General features: G+C 43.4%; 1 protein-coding gene across 1 annotated transcript; it reads left to right on the plus strand.

Moving 5' to 3' along the window:
• Positions 1-1341: 1341 nt before the first annotated feature.
• Positions 1342-25246, plus strand: LOC131722714 (macrophage mannose receptor 1-like). The gene is made up of 6 exons (XM_059015717.1): positions 1342-1375; positions 7814-7861; positions 20572-20913; positions 22182-22523; positions 23163-23486; positions 24861-25246. The coding sequence occupies exons 2-6, from the start codon at positions 7825-7827 to the stop codon at positions 25244-25246; spliced, it is 1431 nt and encodes a 476-aa protein (XP_058871700.1). The 5' UTR covers positions 1342-1375; positions 7814-7824.
• Positions 25247-25989: the final 743 nt, after the last annotated feature.

Below are 25989 nucleotides of genomic sequence, written 5' to 3' on the forward strand. Positions count from 1 at the left end.
CCCGAGTGACTCTCACACCTGAAAGAACACTGTGTCCAGCACAGAGAGCCCCGAGTGACTCTCACACCTGAAAGAACACTGTGTCCAGCACACAGAGCCCCGAGTGACTCTCACACCTGAAAGAACACTGTGTCCAGCACAGAGAGCCCCGAGTGACTCTCACACCTGCAGGTCAGCATGGGGGAGCGTGGTGGTGGATGGAGTTGCAAAGTTTCAAAGTAAAGAAAATATATGAAGTGCAGCAATCATGCTGTGTTTGTATAACCAAGCCAGAAATATACTTTGCTCTGGTTTAGTTTTTTCATTTCTTTAACTGAGCTGCTCACACTGTCTACAGTACACACCTGTTGTTACTGCAGATACAAATCAGAGAGATTTGAATGTCTCCATGGCAACAGGTACCAGTACAGGTCATGTGTTGAGCAAGTTGGTTTCTACAGAATTAATAATACTGATACAGGGTGCAAATAGATCAAAATAGATCCCCAGGGTTGAACTCCACTGGCTCTACAATGAGGACGGGGGGATTTTAAACCATGTTCTTAACCTGAATAGATCATCGGGAGTGCAGAGACTGGTACAGCATTCAGTGTGATCCCTGTCTGGACAGTCACCATTGCAGAAACCCACTGAAGAGGTACAATGAAGAGCAGATATCCCACCCAGTCACTGTGCATTATACATGAATAAGGACTGGAGAGCCATTGCACTTGAGGGGCGGCTTCCTTATTAAAATCTATTGACTGTTTTGGAAGTATCATTTCATTTTTACTGTAAATTATTTCAAATTAAGAAGAGAACGTTTACAAAAAAGTCCCCTATGTCAACATTGTCTATACCTTTTAGGATTTTGAATGCTTGAATCAGATCACCGCGTAGTCTTCTTTGTTCAAGACTGAATAGATTAAATTATTTTAGCCTGTCTGCATACAACATGCCTTTTAAACCCGGGATAATTCTGGTTGCTCTTCTTTGCACTCTTTCTAGAGCAGCAATATCCTTTTTGTAACGAGGTGACCAGAACTGATCAGAATATTCTAGATGAGGTCTTACTAATGCATTGTAAAGTTTTAACATTACTTCCCTTGATTTAAATTCAATTCACGTTTTAATATATGTATTGAAGCACATATATTAAAACGTGGGGGTAATTGTCTTAATCATGCTTGGTGCTGCTGTATATTTTAATATATATAAAACGTGTACCTTTTTTAAATTGGGCGTGACTATCACTGCTTGCTGAATGACGTCACTGGCTGTGCTGTTTGTCTCCACCCATCATGCTCAGTATATCACAGCATGTCTAAACTGAGCTGTCACAGTGTCAGCGCATTTCAGACCAGGGAGAACACTTTGGCACTGCTTTGCGTCTAAGGTAAGACTTTCAAAAACATGATCTAGATGTGTTTGTCTGTATGTAGATTACTAACATCCATTAAAAACAGCAGCATGTGTATTTGTGAAAGTCCAGTGTCCCAATAGGTTTTAAATATAGATTTTAAGGAGGGAGTTTAGCTTTATAGCTATAGGAAATAAACTCAAAAAAAAATTTATTATTATTATTATTATTATTATTATTATTATTATTATTATTATTATTATTATTTTATTTAACTGTATTGCTTTTTAATATTTTTATTCTGTATTGTTTTACTGCAGATGCATATGTGTTTCTTATACAGCCCTATTCTGTTTAAGTCTGTTTTGATGGGTTAAATGCAGGAGTCATTTGAGCAGGAATTCTTCTAAAAATATATAAACTGTTGAAATATATTCAATTAAATCTGTAGCAGCATAAAAAGTCATTTGGTCGATGGACTGTGCTGTGCTTTTGCATAGCCTTGCTTACCCTACTCAAACCTGCCAAGAAAACATTCAAATCAGATGTTTTCAATACTTCAAAGTGCAATATTGGGTCTTTATGCAAACATAGTGAAACGAAATCATTATAATTGATGTGTATTCCATGATAGCAGCTTAGCAGCGGTGTTCTGGAGCTGCATACTCTTTAAAATCATATTTGCCATTTGAAATTCTAAAGCATTGTAAAGTATTGACATGTCCTAATAAATGTGAAATTCAAACAATTCATACGAGACAGTCCGCTAAACGTTTGGAGAAACAAAACCAGGAAAGTCATGTGTGAAAACACTTACAATTATTACCACAGTAATGATCTGACTGGATCTTTACAAAGCTTGATCCAGTGTCTCAAACAGCTTGGCTTAGTGTGGAATCATATTGTTATGCAGATAACAGAGCGAATAGTATTTTATTTAGTTAGGTCATTTAATCTTATCTTTTATTTTTTTTATTTGAGCAATTATTCAGTATTTTTGAAACATTTACCCTATTCTGTAGTGATGGAATGACAATCACAATTCTACGCTTCTGAAGATGATTATATTGTTAGTACAGTGAGACTTTGAAAGTGTTTCCACAGTTCATTTAAAGTATTTTAAATAGAAAACTGAATAATTCTTCCATTCGCTGCAAGCTGCTTGTCTCAACTCTCGCTCTCTCGCGCTCACTGGACAGAAGATTTGATTTCTGGCAGGAACACGCGCAGTCTGTAGCTGTGCAAGGATAGAACGGTGTTGAAAGCTTCATTAAAGCCGCAGTTCACAAACAGCATCCTCAGTACTACTGACCCATACACACAAATCATAGCACATTATTTAAGAAATGCAAGGCTATATTTGCATCCTGAACCATTTGAAAATAAAAGGCATAATAGCACAGTAGTGACATCAATAAGTGATAATTCATCTAGAGCAGTGGTTCAGGTACCCCTGTGTCTGCTGGGGTTTGTCCCAACCGAGCTCTGTTACTTAATTGAACCCTTAATTGATCTAACAATTAGCCTAATCAGAGCTTTTTAATTATTTTAGACAGTTGGAGATTTCAAGTTACATATAAAATTGTATAAGGAACTTGAATTCTCCAGCCATTTATAAACTAAACAATTAAAAAATGTAATTTAAGCAAATTCTTAGTTCAACTCTCACCTAACCTCTCTGTGTCATTGCCATGATTGACAGGCAGATCCTACGGGGCTCTCAACCTCCCCCTGCAGGATCATGCATGCATCAGATAGCAGTACAGACCTCCCCCTGCAGGATCATGTATGTGTCAGATAGCAGCACAGACTCTGCCCTGTTACACAGTTATTTAAACTTTTTTTTTTATTTTCTAATTCTTTTTACTTTTTATTTTATCTAGTAGTAGGGCATCTTTCTGTTAAAAAAAATCTTTTTGTTTCTTTTTTCTTTTGCTCTGCCTGCACATGCACTGTTTCCAAGTGCAGGAGAGCAGCCATTTTCCTTTGTGTTCCTGTTTTTTTCTATTTTTTCATTGAAGCACTTTCATTTTTTTTTAATTTAATTATGAAGACTTGTTTGTTTCCTTTAGTTTAATTTGTAGTTTTAATAACAACTTTTTTCATTTTTTTATATTTTAGTTTCAATCCCCTGCTTCTGCCTTGTGCAGAGTGGGGGAAGGGCAGGCACATTGCTCTGCTCTGTTTTCTTATTTTTAATTCATTTTAATTACCTTAAACTTTGTTTGGTTTGTTTTTGTTTTTTGTAATATTTTTTTCCTTTAAGAAATAAACTGTTTGTTTTGTGCTGTGTTTTTGTGTGCCCCTGTGCTGGTGTTTTTTTGCAGGGCAGGGGTGTGTCTGTGTGTCTGTATCGGTGTCTGTGTGTTATTTGTTTAATTAAAAGTGAATAAATACATAAATAAATAAATAAATAAATAAAAATGAGCGGACAGCCATGGCCAAGGTGGTCGGACCGTTGATCTTTGCGGCTGCCTCACACACTGTAAGTGAGAGGGGTCTTGCAGTTGGGGGGTGTACATCCTCATAGATCCCATGGAGGGGTTGGGGAAGCAGAGGGCGATAAAGCCCACCACACACCATTGGGTGGTGGGTCAGAGGGAGCCCCTGAAAAGGAGACTCCCAAGCCAGAACCCCCTGTGAGGCAGGGCAGCAAATCCGCCTGCAAGACCAAACACCTCACCCCTCAAGGGACAGGCACAATGTGCCCCCGGAGGCAAAATCCCTCCCATCATGATACGGGGGGAAACCGTCTCTGGTGGCATAAGGGGGAAGAGGAAGGTGCAGGCTAACCTGCCCACAATTGCACGCAAGTGCAGCAAAACCAGCCCTGATTCCACCTTTTAAGGGGCCAGCTGCAGGGGGTGTTTCTGAGGGGGCAAAGAAAGGCCCCTGTAAACAAAAGACCCCAAAGCCTTGGCTTCCCCCCTCTACTGGCGACAAAGGCCCTGGCACTTGTGCTGCCGGGGAAGACCCTGGGAGGCAGCCCTTCAGGTGTATCCCCTCCCCGATTCACAATAGGTCCCAGAAACCGGCCCTGAACCTACCACCGAGGGGCTGGCCGCAGTGGAGGGGGCACAGGAGGGGCCCCCAAAAGAACAACTGCCTCAGGCTCCACCCCCATCCAGCGGCAACGTGGGTCCTGAACACTGTGTTGCCAAGGAGGAGGTGAAAGACACACGTCCTGAGGCAGGTGCGGGCTCAGCTGACAATGTGGAGCCCATGCAAGCGACCCCTACTTAGGGGACAGAGGGAGGGGAAGAACAGGAGAGTGCACAAGAAGATAATGACCTCGAGTTAAAGCCCCTCCCTGTAGAACAAATGGACCAGGGAACCGGTCCTCAGCCCACCACTGAGGGACTGGAAGGAGGGGAAAAACCAGAGAGCACATAAGGTAGGGCCATCCCCACTCCCTGGAACAAAAGGACTAGGAAACCTGGAGGTGGGGCGCAGGGAGGACCGGTGAGGGTCAAAATAAGGTGCAAAGTGCTCACACAATAACATGAGTGCGTTGTGCTTTACCATCGTGAGGTGGTGATGGAGAGCAGGGGGAGAGGGAGTTGGACGCTGGGTCTACATGCAGTGTGGACTTGGAGAGTCTGTCCGCCCCTTCTCCGGCCATCACTGCGGTGGAGCTTGTTGAGTTCCTGGAGGCCACTATCTACCGCAGGGACAAGGTACAGCTGGCCCTGGACAAATGGGGGGATTTTCAGAGGGTTTTTAACTCGGTGAGATCCTTCCTCAGGGCTGGCCACGCCAACAAAACTTCGAGCTCAGCCGTACACATTCGGGCCCAAAAATTACACAACCAGTTGGTGAACTTCGGGAAAACTCAGGATCTCCCGTGAGTTTCACCAACAAATCCTGACAGAAGATCATGTATTGCATCGGTACTGTGAACGTCAATGGGTACAAGGACCATTTCCACAGGGCCCAGGTAATCTACCTGAAAAAAGGAGGTTACTCTGTGTGCTTCCTGAAGCAAACCCACACGACTCCAGAGGCTGAAGCCAACTGGCTTCTGGAGTCAGGGGAGAATGTCTTTCAGCCACATCACTGAATCATATTGTGGGGTGGCGACACTCTTCTCCGTGACCTTCATTCCCACGGTACTCAATGTGGTTGACGTTGTGCCAGGCCATTTGTTACACCACCAGATCCAGGACGGAGACAATATCATTCACCTCTTGAACATGTATGCTCCGTCCTCGGGTCTGGCGAGAGTCCAATTCTTTCACCAGATGTTGACCTACATGAGAAACATCAGCGCAGACGAGTGTGTGGTCCTCGGGGATGACTTCAACTGCACCCTCAAGGCTGCGGGCAGGGTGAGGCAAAAACCCTACCCTCTCTCTTTCTCTCTAAATTGGTCCCTGACTGCACCCCTCGCTTTCAGGAGAGGAGAACATCAAGGATGCCCTCTGTCCGGTCAACTGTATGCGCTGTGCATCGAGCTCTTCCTCTGCCTCCTTCACAGGAGGCTCACGCGGATGGTGCTCGGCAAACCGGACACAAGGGTAGTCTTGACGGCTTATGCCGACGACATGCTCCTAGTGGCCTTCAATCCAGTTGATCTGGAGAGGATGCGGAGCTGCCAGAGCATTTACTCTGCTGCGTCCTCTGCCAGGATCAACTGAAACAAATGCTCCGGGCTTTTAGTAGGTCCCTGGCAGATGGACCCTCTTCCTATCATGCTCCAGCACTTCCAGTGGAGCGCAGACAGCTTCAAGTCCCTGGGAGTCCAGGTGAGCCAAGCGACCTCGATCGCTGCCAACTGGGTGAAGTTGGAGAACAAGGTTGCTGCAAGACTGAGGTTGTGGTCGGGTGTTCTAAAATTGCCTTCCTTGGTGATCAAGCAGCTGGTGGCATCGATGCTGTGGCATTGACTCACCACCCTGAGCCCGCCCCCTGAGTTTGTTGCCAGGGTCCAGAGGAAGCTGACAAACTTCTTCTGGGCCAGAAAGCATTGGGTCCCTGTCGGGGTTCTTTGTCTCCCTCTGGACGAGGTAGGGCAAAGGTTGGTGTGCATCAAGAGCCAGGTACACACCTTCAGACTACAGACCCTGCAGAGATACTTGTATGCAGACCCAGCCCAGCAGTGGTGTGCACTGGCCTCCCTCCTCATGCGCCATATGCATGACCTGGGCTATGACCGGCTCCATCTCCCCGAGCTGCCTGTCTTTTACCAGGACCTGCTCAAGACCCAGAGCATGTTCACCGTTGGCTGACACACCGTTCCGACCAAGGGGGAGTCCCCTTCGGTGCTGAGGCTCTTGATCCCCTGGATCGCCAATGCCAGGCGATCCAGGAGTGCAACGCAGCATTGCACACAGGCTCTGTTAGGTATCTCGATGGGGTCTTTAGGACCGGAGAGCCAGCCCTGCTGATCCAACTAAAGGTGCTGGACCCTCCTCAGCCTCCCCTCGAGAACAACCTGAGCAGGATCTCTGATTTCTCCTCAACCGCCCCTCCGCTTCATGTCGAGGAGGCCCCTGTAAGTGACGGTGCTCCACACTCTCCACTTCCTCCCCCTTGTCTCCCGCCAAAAGACCTCTTGGCAGGAGCCCCTCCAACCCCCAGAGGGCGAGTTCCCAGTGGGAGGCCTTGTACTCCCCAGTGGTCCCTAGAGGAGCCGGGGAGCTAGGATTGAGGGTGCTACACGGAGCACTCACGTCAGGAGAGATCCTGCGTCACTTCACCGACTCGGACGCTTCATGCTCTTTCTGCGGTCAATCTCAGTCTGTGTTCCATATTTATTTTTTGTGCACCAGGCTGCAGTCGTTCTTCCTCTTTCTGAAGAACCTCCTGCTGCAGTTCTGGCTGCACTTCTCCCCCACCTTTTTATTTTCAGGAACCCTATTGGTGGCAATTTACAAGACCAGGAAGTGCAAGACCATCGGGGAGGGTCTATTTGACTGTGGAGACATGTTCAGGGCCCTTGTCCAATCAAGGCTTACTTTAGAGTACACCAACGCGGAGTCCGCTGGCGACATGACAGCTTTTGTTGACCAGTGGGCTCTAAGTGGTGTGCTCTGTTTCATTTATTTTGGTTCATTATTACAGTTTAACATTTAATTTACAGTTTGAAAAACGTTTATTTGTTACAATTAGTTAATGACGTGTTTCTGTTAGCACCTCCCTTTTGTTTAGGGGATGTTAATTAGTATTTTTTTATCAGCAGTTACATCAGCCATATCATCTTGAGTAAGCCTCATCTTGTCTGAGCTCAGACGCTAAGCAAGGTTGGGCTTGGTTAGTACTTGGATGGGAGACCACCTGGAGCACCATGTGCTGAGTGAAAGCTGATATAGTCCTCCTATTGGTCATCAAATAGAACTAATAATAATACCAGCATTTCTATTGAGGTTCCAATGTGATTGAGTGTTCTGTTTTTATTTTTTTGTATGTTTTTTTTTATTTGAAGCTTTCCCTCTATGAAGGTGATTCATAGAAAGTCTTCTGTTTCTAATGCAGAGTCTGCTGTGATGGAGAAGAGGGGGTTCCTCTTCCTTCTGCTTGCAGGTGGGTTTCCTTTATTTCTGTTTTTCTCAATATTTGCTTTGATATTTTCCACATTCCCTCTCAGAAAAGTTAATGTGGTTCTTAAAGCTGCAGTGTCCCTCAGTCACGTTCAATGTGAAACTAACATGTGATTCCTGGGTGTCTGTGTGTTTACTGCACTGCTCCACTTCTACAGAGCAGACCTGGCTGCAGTTATATCTGCTCAGCTCAGCACAAGCCATTGATCGGTACTGTGGGAGGTATATGGAGGCTGTCTGTCTGTCTGTCACACCTACATTGTTACAAATGTGTAGAGAACCGCGTGTCCACTTGAGAAGAAAGGGACTTTTTAAAGTAAAAATAAAATCTGGTTTTATTCCCTAAAGGTGTTTTTATTTATTTATTCTATAGCTTTTAAACAGATCTTAATCTGGGATGTACAGGATATGGAGGCTGTCTGTCTGTCCAAAGTTATTCTCAGAATCCTGGGGTATACTGGGGCAGTCTCACTGGGCTCTATGTATCATTGATTTTTCTTTCGTATCTTGACTTTTCAGAGGTTTTTGAGGCTTTGTAGATTTATCCGCGTTGTATTAAAGTCATTTTCATTCCCGTAACTCAGTTTCATGGCTGCAAACTACTTTCACACTACTTTCATATGTAAATGTGTGAACCTCATGATAGTATCGAAGTTTTGTGCTTATCCTTGATGTAGTATTATTTTTTTCCTGTTTTTTTTTCCTGACTTCGGTTTGTTATTTTACGCATGCCTCTCACTGGCGTAGATTCAACTAGCTGTTCGTATGTGAAACTTCCTGTTTAAACGTTTCCGGGCTTTTAGTTACTTTAAAATAAAGCACCTTCAAATATAAAAGAAACCAAATAAATACATTTTTGTTTTGGTTTCTTTTATATTTGAAGGTGCTTTATTTTAAACTGTACATTAATAACAGAAGGGAAGCACGGAAACAAATCATTGCAGAGTTCTTTAAACACACACTGAAATCTTTTCTTTTCATTAATTATGTAGTGTATAGAAAACTGAATTACCATGAAAAGTATTTACTTGCGAAGCCTACATTCTGTACTTTATTCCTTTACACAACTAAAATATACATCGACTCAAACAATAGAGTCTGCAATATTGTTAAATAAAGCACTGAAAGCATAGGGAAGCATGATCAGGGTACAGAGGAGTACAAACATGGTAAACTGCAGAATTACCGTGCTGATTTCCCATGGTAAACTTCCATACATAGAAACAAGCTTAGTTTAATTCATGCTTTCAGTTTTTGGGACCCTTTCTTTTCGATCTTCGTGTTTGTTTGTATTCGCTGTGCTCAGGGTCTGCGCTGCGTTTAACGCATCACATTCAGTTTGTCCTGTTTGTTTTATTTGAATTTTGTGCTGCTTTCTTTTATAATCCTCATGCCATTTTGTAATATCAAGTGTTTGTCGCTTACAGTGTCAAGGTGAATTAATGTTGTTAGTTATTTCTTTCCATGTTTCTTTTCTTAATGTTTTTGGCCCTGTGAAGTGGAAATAATATTTCTTGATTTTTTTATTTCACTATCAGGTCAGTTTTGTCTTTGTGGAAATGTGGTTTCCTTTTCTTCTTGGCCGGTGCCACAGTTGCATCAAGGTCAGAGTCTCAGAAGCCAGAACTCCATCCTATTATATTTGCTACTGCTTCTGTCTCTTCACTATGCCACTCATTTATCTTTGACAGAAGGAAGTTCTAAATCTTGTCTTTCGGCAAATCTATTTCTAATGAGATGTAAATTCCGATCTCTCCTATAATGAGCAGAAATTAATGCTGTTCGTAAACTTGCGGTGATATTTCACTAGTTCACGAAAAAGAGCTTGTGGAAGGGTGGTGGGTGATTCACTGACACACAGGAGACAGAAGGTGTACTTGAAGCGCCGCACAAGTGCCCAGTTTTATTGTGCCGGGTGTATTTTTTTCTTTTAGCCCGCAGATGGCGCTGTTCACCGTGGTCTGCATACCAGCGATGATAAAAACAGAACCACGGAAATACCAGATGCGTTACAGAACAAGTGCGAGCGCACTTACAAGTGCTCAAACAATAATTCAAAAACCAAAGGCGAAAGTAAAAAGGAAAATAAAACACAGTAACAAAACTACAAATAAAAGGTGCTGCACTTCAGCAGCGTTACCCCAGCCGTCGCTAGCCGCACGGCCCGGGTCTCCGTCCTACTCTGACCGTCTCCTCAGTCTACCCTAGAACTACACAGGGGGTCTGCCCACGGGTTCCCCACTAATATTAAGTTTACTTTCCATTTTCTTTTTGTTCCCGGTTTTCTCTCAGTCCCGGCTGTTCCCAGCTCTCGACCCGAGCTCCCGTACTTCCCGGTACGTCTTTTAAAAGGGCAGATCTGAGGAAACAGTGGAGTATTATTTTATAGGGCTAGCAATCCCCCCAAGACCCGCCCTTCAGCCACTCAGAGAGAAGAAAAGCCCACACACCCTCTTTCCCACCTCTCCGTGTCACTGCCATGACTGACAGGCGGGTATTGGACGAGTGCTGCCCTCTTCCTGCAGCACTAAGAATACGCCAGCAGAGTCAGCACAGGTCTCCCCCTGTTACATTCGAAAATCCTACACCCCCATGCCTTCCCGAGAGAAAAAATCTGTGTTCTGGTGCAGTTTCCCTCCTCGGTGGACAACCCTGAAGGCATATGGCTGTCGAGCCAGGTACCACAGTGTGATTCTGGCGTTGTTATCCTTCATTCGGTGAAGCCATGCTAAGGGGGCATGATCTGTGACAAGGGTGAAGTGTCGCCCCAGGAGGTAGTACCGGAGTGACTCGACTGCCCATTTTACTGCGAGACACTCCTTTTCGATGGTGCTATAATTTTTTTCATGGGGAAGGAGCTTCCTGCTGATATACAGGACCGGGTGCTCGCTTCCCCGCACCTCCTGAGACAACACTGCCCCGAGACCTGTCTCTGACGCATCCGTCTGCAGGGTGAACCTCTTACTGAAATCGGGACTGCATAGCACTGGCTTGCTACACAGCCTTCGCTTCAAGGCGAGAAAGGCCCTTTGGCATGACTCCGTCCACTGGACCGTATTTGGGGCAGCCTTCCGTGTGAGGTCTGTCAAGGGAGCAGCGAGCGTGGCAAAGCTCGGGATGAACTTCCTATAATAGCCCGCTAGTCCCAAGAAAGAGCACACCTGGGTTTTGGTCGTAGGAACCGACCAGTCAGCCAAGGCTTTCACCTTAGCAATCAGCGGTCTGATCTGGCCACCCCCTACTCGATACCCCAAATACTCCGACTCACTCTTCCCAATGGCACATTTCTTTGGGTTAGCAGTGAGCCCAGCCTCCCGCAAGGATTGTAGCACCGCCGCTACCTTACACAGATGACTCGGCCAATCCTCACTGTGGATAACCACGTCATCTATGTAAGCAGTGGCGTACTGCTGATGGGGCCGCAAAATGTGATCCATCATCCGCTGGAAAGTGGCTGGTGCTCCGTGCAACCCAAAGGGCATGGTCCTAAATTGGTATAACCCGAAGGGAGTTGAAAACGCCATTCTCTCTCTAGATTCCGGGGTCAGGGGTATCTGCCAGTACCCCTTCGTTAAATCCAGTGTCGTCATAAAATGAGCCGTGCCTAGACGCTCCAGCAACTCATCTACCCGGGGCATAGGATAAGCGTCAAACTTCGATTCTTCATTGATTCGCCTGAAATCAATGCAAAACCGAGTTAACCCATCTGGCTTATCTACTAAAACAACAGGACTGTTCAAGTCACTTTGGGACTCTTCTATTACCCCCAGTCTAAGCATTTCATCAATTTCTGTCTTTATTACCTGCCTTTTGCGTTCAGGTATACGGTATGGCCTCTGGCGAACTGGCGCCCCTGGCTCAATGTCAATGTGATGATGGGCTATTCGAGTTTCCCCCGGGACGGGAGAAAACACGTCAGGAAATTCCGTCACCAGGTCTTGCGCCTGACATTTCTGTGTTGGTGTCAGATTCTCCGCAATCTGTACCGACCCTTTTCTCGCCAACACAGAAAGATCAGGTCCCAGGTCTGGGACGTCATCTGCGTGCGCCACTAACAATGCCTCCGGTTGCAACCAGGGTTTCAAGAGGTTTATATGATAAATATGTTTTTCTCTCCGTCGTTCTGGCTGGCAGATCTCATAGTCCACCTTCCCAACCCGGCGTGTAACCTCAAAGGGTCCTTGCCACTTATCCAAAAGTTTCGACTCAGAACTGGGTAATAATAAAAGTACTTTATCCCCAGGCTGAAATGTGCATAACCGGGCTCCTCTGTTGTATTGTGTCTCCTGTCTGTGTAGTGCCTGCTGCAAATTGTCATGCGCCCATTTTCCTACAGACTCAAGACGTTTGCGCAGGTCCAACACATTCCGGACTGTATTAGTCGAATTATCCTGCTGCTCCTCCCACATCTCTCTGACCAGATCGAGCACACCCCGGGGTCTCCGACCATACAGCAGCTCGAATGGCGAAAATCCTGTGGAAGCCTGGGGTACCTCTCTGATCGCAAAGAGAAGGTCAGATGGTCCCAGTAACGCACATCACTACGAATAAATCTTAGATTAGAGGAGAAACCTCAAAATGGAGTGAGGTAACCAGTGGTGTACCACAGGGATCAGTATTATGTCCTCTGCTATTCCTAATCTACATTAATGATTTAGATTCTGTTATTATTGGAGAAGTGGAGCTCCCGCTGCTGCCTCCATGGCCAGGGGCTCCCCTCCCGAGTTCACCTCCCGAGGGTCCGCTGCTGCTGCCGTCGCCTCCCGAGGGTCCGCTGCTGCTGCCGTCACCTCCCGAGGGTCCGCTGCTGCTGCCGTCGCCTGGGGTTGTCGAGGGTCCTGCTACGCCTGTGGTCGTCGACGGCCCTGCTTCGCCTGGGGTCGCCGGGGGCTCTGCTTCTTTTGGGGTCGCTACACTGTGGCTGGAGCCCCATGAAGGGGAGCTGCTGGCCATGACGAAAGGGGGGGAGATCAGGAGACCAGCTCCCCCAGCCGCATTTTTGTGGCAGGAAACACTGTGGCCAGAGCCCCACGGAGGGGAGCTGTCGGCCACAGAGAAGGGGGGGATAGGTCAGACCAGCTCCCCTCGCTACAGTTTCGCTGCTGGAAATTGGGTGGTCGGAGCCCCACGGATTGGGAACTGCCGGCCACGAAGAAGGTGGGTGGAGGTCAGGAGACCAGCTCCCCCAGCTGCACTTTCGCGGCAGGAGATAGTGTGGCTGAAGCCCCGGAAGATGGAGCTGCTAGCCACGAAGAAGTGGGGGGTGGAGGACATTCTACCATGGCCACCCCCAAAAACACCGTGCTTCCCCCTCTTCCAGGACTTTGAGACTGAGGGGGGAAGTGGCCGATGGGGAGTGTAACAGGGCGAGGTGCCCTGTACATTGATTTGTTTATTTATTTTTAGAACAAGGTTTCCCCCTCCGCCCCTGTGTAGGGTGTTATTTTGTATTTGTTTTGTATTATGATTTAGTTATTTTATTTATATGACGGTGAAGCGTTGTGTATTTTGTTATTGTTTTGTTGTTTATAGATGTGACGGTGTAGCCGTGTTTGTTTTATTATATTTGTTTAGTAGCGTGGATGGGTAGCCCCATCCACAGTAATTTAAAAACTCGTGCAGATTGTGGCCAAGTGGTAATAGAATAATTGTTAGCTAGTTCAACCCCTCGGCCACGGTATAAAAAGCCTGCTGCTCTCCAGCTCGTGGTGGGTGTACGAGAGGAGCATAGAGAGAGTGGAGAAAGAGAGAAAAACAAAACTTAAAAATACAGGAACAGTGACAGCGACTGCCCAGCCTGACCTGTATATTTTGTGTTCATGATTTTGTTTCTGTTTAAACCTTTTATTTTGCTCTGTGACCAAGTCTTTTTTTGTTAAAACCTTTTATTTATTTTTGTATTATTTAAAATAAAACGGTGCAAGCGCCTTTAACTGCAGTACTCCCTGGTGTCAGTTTCCCTTCCTGCTTCTGCCACAATGTCAACGCCCAGCCATTCCTGTCACACGGAGATACTGAAATTGAAGAAGGAATCTATGAAAAAGACCTAGTTTATATTGACTCGGAAATGACTTCATCTAGACAATGTGGGGAAGCTATGAAAAAGGCCAACAAGATGCTCAGATATATCGTGGGTTCTTTACTCTGTAAACCCTGTATTAACTAAGGGAGGGGGGATCCCCCGGGCTCTGGGGGCGGGGGGGTTGTGAGAGGGACATATCGTGGGATCTTTTCTCTGTTCTTGTTTTTTTGGGAGTTCTAAGTACCTTCTGTATTTTTGTAAACTTACTGTAATCTTTCCTTCACTTTGTTTTGGTACGGTTGTTGCACGAGGTAGGAACACAAAGGAATAAGTACCCCTGTCAGCTGCCATATATTAGTTTTAAAGAAAAGAATGTTTCAACCCTGTCTTTTGTAGTTTTATATTTTTTATCTACTAACCCCACTACTATACCGTAATTTGGTAACAAAAGAAATAGATATACCTGTGTTTTATCTTCATTACGTGCTGCGAGCCAACAGCTGAGTCGGCTACGGTATCGTAAAGTAAATGTGCACGTTGTTATAGAATCCTTTTTGTTCACTTTTATACTTTTGAGTTGTAGTATACACAATCACGTTGTAGGATTTATTTTATTTATTTGATTTACGTTTTCACGATGGATTGTTTTGTTATTGAGAATTCAATATTTGTTTAGTTTTTTCACATCGCTGTTGTAGCTGTGATGCTGAAGGTGCAGTGACTTTGTCAACCTGCGACTAATAATTTCAATGTGTTGTAGTTTAGCGTAGGGCCATTAACCTCTTTAAGTGGTGGTTTATTGGGTTAAGGACCACGTACTATAAAAGGCAAGCGTATCCGGAGATCGGGAGCGCAGCTTAGTTTTGCTTGGGATAGCTGAAGCAGGGACGTTTGGTAGACGCGGAGTTGGACGTTTTTACCTTGATCGGAGATATTTTGTTGCGAAGCTGACGGTGTTTACTGGGGTTGGTTTCGCTTTCAGCCGCTATTGTTCTTGCTCTGCAATTGGTTTCGGGTATAGTGGCAAGAAGTTTTTCTTGTTTTGTTAGTAGGCTGTGCTATAAACGCATTGTGGTATTATCGGAGCCTGCCTGAAACTTGTGAAACAGTGACTGGTGGGGAAGAAAGAGAAAAGGAAATACTGTACTGTAGTGATATAGCTGCTGTTTGTTTTACTTTATTATTGCTGCTGGATTGTGGTTGGAGTCCTCTGGCGTTCTGTGGGTGTGGAATATGTTACTTTAAAGTGAACCACTAAATGTTTTAGCTTGGTACTGTACTATAGCAATATAGCTGTTTGTTTATTATTGCTGCTGGATTGTGGTTGCTGTTCTTTGGTGTTTCTGTAGGTGTGTCATAAGTTATTCTAGAGCAAATAACCCAGTATTTTACTCTGTTTTAATTATTGTATATTAGTTACCGTGAAGAAGGCAAGGTTTTTATGTTTGGGGTTTTGCTGCTGTCTCTCTTTTTGTTTTTATATTTATTTAGAATTCCCGACCTACCTGCTTGGTGATTGGGGTGCTGCTACTGACCATCGTGTGCTTCTCCTTCGCTCTTCCTTCCCTCCTCTTGAAGAGGTTGTTGGTGCTGGCAACATTGTGGGGGAATCTTTTTTTTTCTTTCTTCTTTTTTTTTGGATACTTTACACCCTAGCTAATTAGTGGGTGCCTATTGTGTTGCTACTTTTACACCCTAGCCATCCAGTGGGTGTTTGCTTTTTCTTGTTTAATTGAATTTTTTTATGTAATATTTATTTAAATATTTAATAAATATTGTTTTAACTGAGTTAAGCCTTGTCTGTCTCTCTGTGGTGTTGCTACTGGTCCATATCCCAACTATCACTAACGAACTTGTGTTTTTATTGTGGGTTATTGATTTTGTTAATTATAGGTTTAAACTTATGTTTAGTTAGTCCTGGCGCTTACCACCAGGTGGCGTAGTCGGCGACTATATATTTTGGGGGTTCTGAGTGTCCTAAGTAAGTAGTGTGACACCCGTGACACGGTGCTCCTGGGTGGATTTCTCAATGCTTTCTTATCTATATCATGTGTTTTTATGACAATGGCTAAGTTCTCTGTTGTATCTTTTAATGTATGAGGTTTGAATTCAAGATCTAAGGAGGCTGTGTGGTCCAGTGTTTAAAGAAAAGGGCTTGTAACCAAGAGGTCCCCGGTTCAAATCCCACCTCAGCCACTGACTCATTGTGTGACCCTGAGCAAGTCACTTCACCTCCTTGTGCTCCGTCTTTCGGGTGAGACGTAATTGTAAGTGACTCTGCAGCTGATGCATAGTTCACACACCCTAGTCTGTGTAAGTCGCCTTGGATAAAGGCGTCTGCTAAATAAACAAATAATAAAATGTGCAAAGGTACTCGATTATTTATGTAGGCAAAAGGCGGACATAGCTTTGATTCAAGAAATGCATTTAAAGCCAATAGACACATTTTGATTTCAAAATGGTCGTTCTAAGATAGTTATAGCTTCCAGTGATGGATCAAAGACAACGGCAGCTTCAATCTTAATGGAACGCAACATGGATATGTCTATCAATAGGATTATTTCTGATCAAATGGGTAGACTGGCGCACTGCTATGCTACAGTGAATGGCGAAAAAAACTGGTTTTGCATCAAACTACGCACCTTCAGTATATGAGCCTGCATTTTTTCCTTGACTCACAAATGAATTGCTGTCTTTGGGAGAGTATGAGTTAATAGCGGGCGCAGACATGAATATGTGTGTATACAATCAATTGGACAGATCCTCAGCCAGTATTTCTAATACACAGTCAGCAGCTTCTAAAGCTCTGTGTATTTTCATTAAGGATTTGAATTTGATTGACTTATGGCCATTTCAAAATCCATCTGCCAAGGATTTCACATATTTTTCTTCATATCAAAAAACATTCTCTAGGGTTGATTTTATTCTTTCCTGTGCTAATACTTCATGCTGCTCTGGTAATGTGGATATACTGACTAGAAATATCTCTGACCACTATGCAGTTGTGTCTGTATTTAACCTGGCTCCCAGCCAAGGCAAATTGACCAGGTGGAGATACTTAACTTCTCCAGAATCAGGATTTTCTGACTCAGTTTAGATCAAAATGTACAGAATTTGTTAATATTAATGTTGGTTTGGTAAACAATCAAGCAATGGGTTGTGCTGCTATCAAGAGTTTTATGTGTGGTAATGCGATTTGGTTTTCATCCCATCTAAAAAAGTCGAAATTGCAATTGATATCTCAGCTGGAGTCTAGCTGTAGCAACTTAGAAAACACTTTAAATTCTCATTACAGTAGTGCTTTTGATTCAAAATTGAGGGCAGAACGGGCAGAACTGAATAATTTGTTAAAACAGAGGGTTGAATTTTGCATGCACTCTACCAAGCACAAATACTATACAAACAGTAGTAGACCATCTCGCCTTCTTGCTTTAAAGTTGAAACGCCAGTCGATTTACCATTCCAAAAATCAAACAGAGGGGCTGGTTTCTGATCCCAAAGTAATTCATGAAACCTTTCAATCCTCTTTTGCTAATTTTTACTCATTTGACATCTCATTCACCCCGGAGCGATGTCTTGCTTTTCTACAAAATCTCAACCTTCCCAGCATTTCTCTGGAAGATGCAATGATGCTGGACGCTCCAATATTTCTAGATGACTTGTTACAGGCAGTTAAATCTGCTAAAAGGGACTGTTCTCCAGGAATCGATGGACTGCCTGCCAATTTTTACTTGGCATTCTTGGATTTGCAAGGTCTGATTTGGCTTGATACAATAACTGCTGCAATAACATCTGTTGCTTACTACATCTCTTCACGCACTCAGTCCTGGCACTTCGCTGACATCCTCCTCACTGTCACTTGTGGGTACTATTGTAGGCAGTTAATATATTCTTAAAAGCAATAAATTAAAGGACCTCCAAAAACTGTAGGAGATAAAGAGATACCTTCGATAGTCAAGATCTCGGTGGGACCTCTACAATAAACAGTGTCCTATTATAATGTACAAACCCATTTTTAATATCGCTCTCTGAAAAGGATGGCAGATTTACACGTTACAACAAGCCAAAAATAGAGCACATTCCAGACAGTTCAAAGTTCATAAATCGTGTTTGTTCAACATGAGTGAATGGTTCAATACTGGGAATCTCTTCTTAGAAAGATGGTATTTATTAAGCATGCAACAAAATAAGTTTGAAAATCACACAAAACAGTTACACAATTAATGTCACATTAAAAGCATTACAATGTGAACTAAGGTTTAAAAGAACAATTTACCAAAGAAATATTAGTACATACTGACACAACAACAAGGGATTACCTGGGTTATTCTATACTTGTTAGGCAATTTAAGAATAAAAATGCTTGCATCTTGTACTCATAGTGGTATTAAATCAATATGATGTGAAATTTGTCTTAAATCTCTAAATCTTTAAGCTATTTTTCTCTCTTTCAGACTCCTATGCTAAAGCACATTTCTCTCGCTAGAGACGGGTTTGATTAGCCTTTTGTTTCCTGAGTGCCTGATGCATTCAAGGTGTTAGGTTGATCGTTATCGCTAGGCAAAGCTGGGCAAATTAGATTAAAGTTCATTCAATGTAGATTCCTGTTAATATACAATATCATAAGAACATAAGAACATAAGAAAGTCCACGACATTTGCAATATATTTGAGATAACAATGTCTATAGAACCTACACACTGCTGCTGGAAGATTTATCTTTGCAAACCCAGTCTGCTTCAGAGCCAGACTCATCATTGTCTGTCTCTGCTGCATCACAAGCGTTGTTTGGTAAATGTTGCAGTAATTCCAAACACTGCTTTGCTGTCCTGCGTCTTCCGTGATCCATTTTCAATGTGTTAGAAAAACGTGACTTGTATAGAAACATGTGCATCTAAAACATAGATCAGAGCAGGGCCGGATTAACCTATGCGCGAATTACGCTCTATTATTATTATTTATTTCTTAGCAGACGCAACTTACAATTATTACAAGATATCACATTGTTTTTACATACAATTACATTATTTTTTTACACATTATTTTTTACATACAATTACCTATTTATACAGTTGGGTTTTTACTGGAGCAATCTAGGTAAAGTACCTTGCTCAAGGGTACAGCAGCAGTGTCCCCCACCTGGGATTGAACCCACAACCCTCCGGTGAAGAGTCCAGAGCCCTAACCACTACTCCACACTGCTGTTCTAACATAAGGCCCCCAGCAGAATTGAACCCCCGCGAGGTCACCGTTTGTTTGGGACATGACAAAAACTGTATGCGGGTGGACGGGCCCACACACACTGGAAGAGAGGCGCACAGAAGCTTGCTTTTGTAATTTTGTTCTTTTATGATGGCTGTGCATTTCTTTCTCTAATACAGCATACCTGGTCTCTGAGTCTTTCACGCAAGCAGCTTCCCGCTAATGTACAATATCAAATGCCCCATGCACTCTATCTGTCCCTAGTCCTGCTACGTCAGAGGCATCAGTCTGCAGGATACAATGTATGAATCAGGCTCAATTTACGTATTCACTTATTTCAGTTTTAGGGCCAGTTTTAAACACCTGACCTGTCTCAGATGTGCACAGTATGCCTTTTTTAAATTTTAGAAATTGTCCTTTTTCATTTGGGGGTTGGAATTTTAGAAAAAAGGCAGGTAAAGGTAAACATGTACAATGCGGGAGGCTGAAAGAAATTCAAATGTGGATATCTGCAGCCGGCAAGAAGGCTTTTCAGTCCATAGTTTTGTTCTATCGAATGCAATGCTGCTAGTGGTCCGTTCTGTATTGGTGTGTGAACAGGCTGGCTGTAGGGATGACGTCAGGCCAGAAAGAAACAGACACTAACACACAGGGACGAACACTAAACAAACAAACATGATGTGTTGGGGCATAATCGTAGAACTCTATAAGAACAATATAGGCTATGTAATAACCGCTGACAGATGGACACACTGATGACGTTTCTCACATTTTTATATGGGAGCTCCACCATCGGGAGAATATATATTTTTCCCTTCATAATGAATTATAAAGTGCAATGCCAATCACATTGAATATAAAATCTTTTTAAAAAATGCAATTCTCAAGTCTGCAAAGCCTAATTTTGGTTTGAAACTGGAAAATGACCAGGCACAGGCATGATGCAAAATACTGTATAATGACTGCTTCTTTTTTTCTTTAATTTCCTGTACAAACTCCAGGGCCGAACATGTATTTAAGAAAAATCAACCCGTGTTCAGTTGTTAGTGCTGTGAAAGAGCAGGCTGGAAATGTCTGCTCCGCTCCCCCGCTCCATATACAATGTGCTCGCTCCGCTCCGCACACAGCCAGGCATCGTGAGCTGTCAAGGCTGATTGATGGGCTATCAGGAGGCTCATTGAAACAATAGAAATGTCAACAGACCGCTCACTTGAGGAATGCAGACTGATATAATCAAACTTCAATACATGGCTGCAAGTCCTGACTGATGAATACAAATAATACCGCAACACCTCATTGTTATAATAGGTTTTCTATGTATCAGTCAATTTGTCCGCTCCTGGTTGGAATAGGTATGACATTATTTTATCTCGCTAATTTTTGCAGCTACACGATTCTTTCTTGTCAGGGTAATTAGTACATATATTTAGGAAAATCCAAAAAACGTTTTCTTTTTTTTTTCTTTATCAGGGTTTTGTGTGCCTGCAAACAACCAGATCAGAAAACACGTGTTTGTAAAAACTGTGAAGAGCTGGTCTGAAGCTCAGAGCTACTGTAGAGAGAAGCACACAGACCTGGCCACTGTGCGCAGCCAGGAAGAAGCAAAGCAGCTCTTAAATATTACAGGAGCTTCTCTCGGGGATTCCTGGATCGGGCTGTATCGTGATGACACACAGAACTGGCAGTGGTCTAACAGCGATGATGTCATCTACTCCAACTGGAGGGCAGACGTCTTCTGTGCTTCAGTCAATTCAGACGGAAAGTGGACTGATTTACCCTGCCACCTTCAGAAAGCCTTCATGTGCTACAAAGGTAAAGACGTAATTGTTGCTATATTGCAATTGATTATTCATTTATTTCTGTTCTTATAATTATTAAGCATCCTTGTGAGGGGAGCTTGTATGAGTTTGCAAATCCACCCACTCCTACAGCTGATAATATCTCAAACTATTTCAGCTTGCAAATATTTTCAGTCAAAACCCTGAATCCAAGTTGCCCTTGAAAGGATACAAAAACATACGGTTATTAGATGTATTTGGTGTGTTTCAGAGGCAGTTAAAAAATACCTAAATTTCATTAGTGATAGATGGATGGATCTATAACACTGTCCCCCCCCCCCTCTGGTGAGGTGTAGGTCTGTCAGGTTTACCTTCCCCTCTGGGCTGGGGTTTGCTGTGTGAAGGTTGAAATCTTCTCTGGGAGTTCTGTGGCAGTTCATTTCTTTCAGATCCAGGAAAGTCAGGCTCTGCTTCATCTCCTAGTACCTGAGTGCTGCTGGTATTGGGCCAGGTATCTGTATATTTCACCATACTCTCCACAGCTTCCGGATGGTGGGCATTGAGTTGTCTGCATTTATTTCTGTGCTCACGGCACCTCTGACCTCTGCAGACAGGTTACGTATGAACAGCAGCTTGAAGCTGTGCTTCACCTGCATAGTAAAGGAGTTTTAGTTCCTTGTAGAAGTCTCTCGGGTCCTTATCCTTCTTACATTGTCTGAGACAGACTGTGTGTTAGCTGTCTAATATCAACGTGAACAATGAAGCAGGCAACACATTCAAACAACTGCACAGCCAATATTCCATTAAACAATTTTACGACAAACAAGGCATTTAGACAACAATTTATCAATGAACTAACAATAATAACATTCGAGTCAAAGCAACTTCTAGAGAATTCTAGAGATTCTCTTCTAATCGCTTAGCTTAAAAACTCCAAGCTATAGGGAACATCCTCCACTCCACACGGAGTGCCTTTACCGAATGCACCACTCGGAAGCCCCTATTGGTTTACCCTTTTAAACCCATTTAGACCCTCTATGATTGATTCTCATATTATTGAATCTTATTGAACACTGAAACAGGAGTAAATTAGCCAACTAAAAATATATATTTTTGGCGTAACAAGTTTCTGAGAATTTTTCCCCTTATTTTTAAATAACACATAGATGTACTTGACTGTAGACAAGACGCAGTTTGTGATAAATTGTAGAATTGATGAAAACACACAGTTTGTTTTGGGTTTAGAGCCAGCTCCCCTCCACAGCTCCCAGCCTCTCAGCTGCTGTTTGTTTGTGTTTACAGAGACCAGCAACATCACTGAGAGATACACCCTGATTAAACAACTGAAAACCTGGACTGAAGCTCAGCAGTACTGTAGAGAACACCACACCGACCTCGTCAGTATAAAGAACGCCAGTGAAAATGAAGAAATAGTGAAGAAAGCGCAGGGCAAGCCCCTCTGGATAGGCCTGTTCAATGAGCCCTGGAAGTGGTCACACCAGGGGGATAACTACACATTTCACAGCTGGAGCAATGTGGAACCAAACAATTGGGAAGGGGATGAGAACTGTGTGGCGATGAGTAAGACTGATGGATGGAATGACTATGGCTGCAAAAATCAGAATTCCTTCTTCTGCTGTGAGGGTGAGGACCCTGTTCAGACTGTGTTTTCATTTAATTCAGTGATCTTCAGTAGGTCCTGGTGGTGACAAATCTACCAGTTTCCACTTTTAGAATCAATCACAGGCCCCCTGCTCAGGCTGATAGGATGGTTAATATCCTTCCAGAGGTTGAAAGAGGAAAGCATGATTAGATCTCTTCAGTAGGTCCTGGCGGTGACAAATCTAGCAGTTTCCACTTTGAGAATCAATCACAGAGGGTCTAAATGGGTTTAAAGAGTAAACAAAACCCCAGTTATATTTCCTTAGGCTTTAAGGTATTGTACTGTGCTGTGCAATATCCTATAATAACAAGACATGTACCTTTACACATTCTAAAATAACATTAGCATTGATTGACAGTGAACTGAGTTTTTCTCACAACGATTTCTTTGTCTACCTGGTGTTTCCATGACCTTCATCACTCATGCCAGAATGATACTCGTGTTACAGTACAAACCACAAGCATGTTGTTAGTATATTTATTATCACCATACAGTTCTACTAGTATCTTACATTCTTACAAGACCAGTAATCTGTGACTGTTGGTTCCATTTCCAGTGGAAATCTTTTCTGTGAAGAACACGTTTTCACTCATCTTTATTGTGCTGTCCCCTCTCCCCAGGCGGCTCCTCTGGTCAGTGTTTCTATGAAGGAACTGGGAAGACATGGCAGGAAGCTCAGAGCTACTGCAGAAACCAAGGCAGAGACCTGCCCACCATTCAAGACCAGGCCAGGGTTAATAAGCTTATAGCTCTTATACCTTCAACTAGTAACTGGTATTACTGGATCGGGCTGTATCGTGACAAAGAGAACTGGCAGTGGTCCAGTGGAGGTGATGTCATCTACTCCAACTGGGAACCATACCTCTTCTGTGCTTCAGTCAATGCGGAGGGAGAGTGGGAGGATTCACTCTGCAGTCAGAGTAACTATTTCATGTGTTACAGCGGTGAGTTGTGATTCAATTCCTTTGTTAATGAAACAGCTGACTGGACTGGGGGATGAAGCCAGGTCCCCTGGATACTGCACAGGGGCCGTAATCTTAAAACGTTCAAAAGAAGAAACATCTTCTTAAATACAGTGTTTCTAAGTTTGTTATTAAGAAAAATGTTAAGAAGGTGTGTTATTCATAACACATTTTCTTATGATTTTTTTTCCCTTCATAAGAAACTTAAGAAAATGTGAATTCTTCAAAGTTCTTATTGTTTTGTTTAGATTGTTTATATTCCAGACAGCAAAATCTTTGTCTTAAATACGTGACCCTTATTAGATGTGTAGAAGAAATATGTTTAGCAGTTAAATAACTATTTGTATTAGAATAAAAGGTGATAAAGAGGGTTGTAGTTTTGCTGTATTGTGTGTAGTGGGCTGAACCTCACATGACTGATTCATTTGTTATGCAAATGAGGTCTGACAGGTATTCTGCAATATATAAAAGCTGCATCTCCCTGTTACAAGTTATTTTCAGTCACCATGAGCAAAGGATCTGACAGACTGATAGCACAACATGTGCTCGATTGGCAGGTGCTTCTCTAACCAACACTAGGCTGCATAAATGCAATGTTTCATGAGGTACGGCCTCCACAGTGATGAGCCAGTCTTGTTGCTCGTGACAAATGTAACTTGTATTTCTCTTTAAACAGTGTTGTTGTGATCATGCACTGGTGGTAGAGTTTGTTTTTAGAGATTGAGGTTAGCAGTTTTATCATCCCGCTTATCATACACGGGCAATCTTATGACACACTGATCTCACACCATCACCGTGTACAATAAGACTGTATAATAATGACGATTATAGGAAATTATTATTCACCATGAATAATAATAATAAATACCACAGCCACCTGAACTAAACAGTTATTGCACTGCCTCAACCAATCAGGTTCCTGGTAGAATGCTCATTATCATGCAGTCGACGCCCTCAGAGCTTTAGAATGTTGAAACTGTCATTGGAACAGGCTCACTTCAAAATAGAAAAATACCAGCCAGTACAGGAAATACATGAAAGCACATGGGGGGGATGTGTTCATAATGATACTGTTCGCTTCATATTGATTGTGCACCGACTGTGAGGAAAATGAATGATCAATTTGAAAAAGAACAGTGATTATTCCTAAATCATTAAATAGACTCCCCCATCCCCCACTTTGCTATTAAATACTTTTCAGACATAAACTAAAGAGACTCCCATGCACTGCTAGAGATGTTGCTTTTCATGACCTTGATAGCTGAGCCGGATGTGACTCGGGTTCAATCACTATACAACAGGAGAGCCAGCGCACCTCCACAGATCACATTGATTTTGATCTGTTTGTGTTCACAGAGACCAGCAACATCACTGAGAGATACACCCTGATTAAAGAACTGAAAACCTGGACTGAAGCTCAGCAGTACTGTAGAGAACACCACACCGACCTCGTCAGTATAAAGAACGCCAGTGAAAATGAAGAAATAGTGAAGAAAGCGCAGGGCAAGACCTTCTGGATAGGCCTGTTCAATGAGCCCTGGAAGTGGTCACACCAGGGGGATAGCTACACATTTCACAGCTGGAGCAAAGGGGAACCAAACAATGGGAGAGGGGATGAGAACTGTGTGATGATGAGTAAGACTGGTGGATGGACTGACACCGGCTGCAACTCTCAGAAGTCATTCTTCTGCTGTGAGGGTGAGGACCCTGTTCAGACTGTGATCTCATTTAGTTCAGTGTAAACCTTCAGGTTCAAAGAGGGAAGCATGATTAGATCTCTTCATTAGGTCCTGGTGGTGACAAATCTAGCAGTTTCCACTTTGAGAATCAATCACAGGCTCCCTGCTCAGGCTGATGGGATGGTCAATATCCTTCCAGAGGTAATGGGGTGATGTGGATTGCAGCTATCAGTACCCCTTGTTCTGCTGTGATTGAAGGCTCCCTGTTCAGTCTGTGCTCTTGTTCAGCTCAGTGTTTGTACCCCAGTCTGTGAGCAGGGACTCAGAGGCTCAGTCCATCTGATCCTACAGTAGCTGTCTGACCTCCAGAGCAGGACAGGGTGTAGCCTAGAGATCTGAAGAACCAGAAACCAGCCCGGTCATTAAGAGTGTGACAGGGAGCAGCTACCCCTCATTGTTATACCCAGGAGAGACGTGTGCTGTGATATACATTCTTACTGCTATTTATTATATTTATTTGAAAACAATAAACCATGTCATTGTCAGCATTGCCCTGGTGGAGATAGCAGCATAGACACAGTTTCATTGAAATGCATTTGAACAATACACTTGAAACAGGAAACACTAAATCTTGTTGTTGTGTGTTTTCTTTACAGATTCAGACCCCACAAGCCCCCCTTCCACTCTAGTCTTTCAAGGTATGCAGTGTAATCACTTCATTGGATTCAGAACCACTGCAGCAATATGGCTTTGTTATAAACTTCCTTATTTTCTCTTTTTCTTGTTACAGAAGCAGAATCCTCGAG

This window comes from Acipenser ruthenus, chromosome 51 (genome assembly GCF_902713425.1).
Source record: "Acipenser ruthenus chromosome 51, fAciRut3.2 maternal haplotype, whole genome shotgun sequence".
NCBI lineage: Eukaryota > Metazoa > Chordata > Actinopteri > Acipenseriformes > Acipenseridae > Acipenser > Acipenser ruthenus.

What these genes read in the sequence shown, in the direction of transcription:
- LOC131722714 (XM_059015717.1), top strand. Translation starts at nt 7,825, where the DNA reads ATGGAGAAGAGGGGGTTCCTCTTCCTTCTGCTTGCAG. An exon ending in TTCCTTCTTCTGCTGTGAGG is followed by an intron (nt 22,524 to 23,162) that starts GTGAGGACCCTG and finishes CCCTCTCCCCAG; the next exon opens with GCGGCTCCTCTGGTCAGTGT. An exon ending in CTATTTCATGTGTTACAGCG is followed by an intron (nt 23,487 to 24,860) that starts GTGAGTTGTGAT and finishes TTGTGTTCACAG; the next exon opens with AGACCAGCAACATCACTGAG.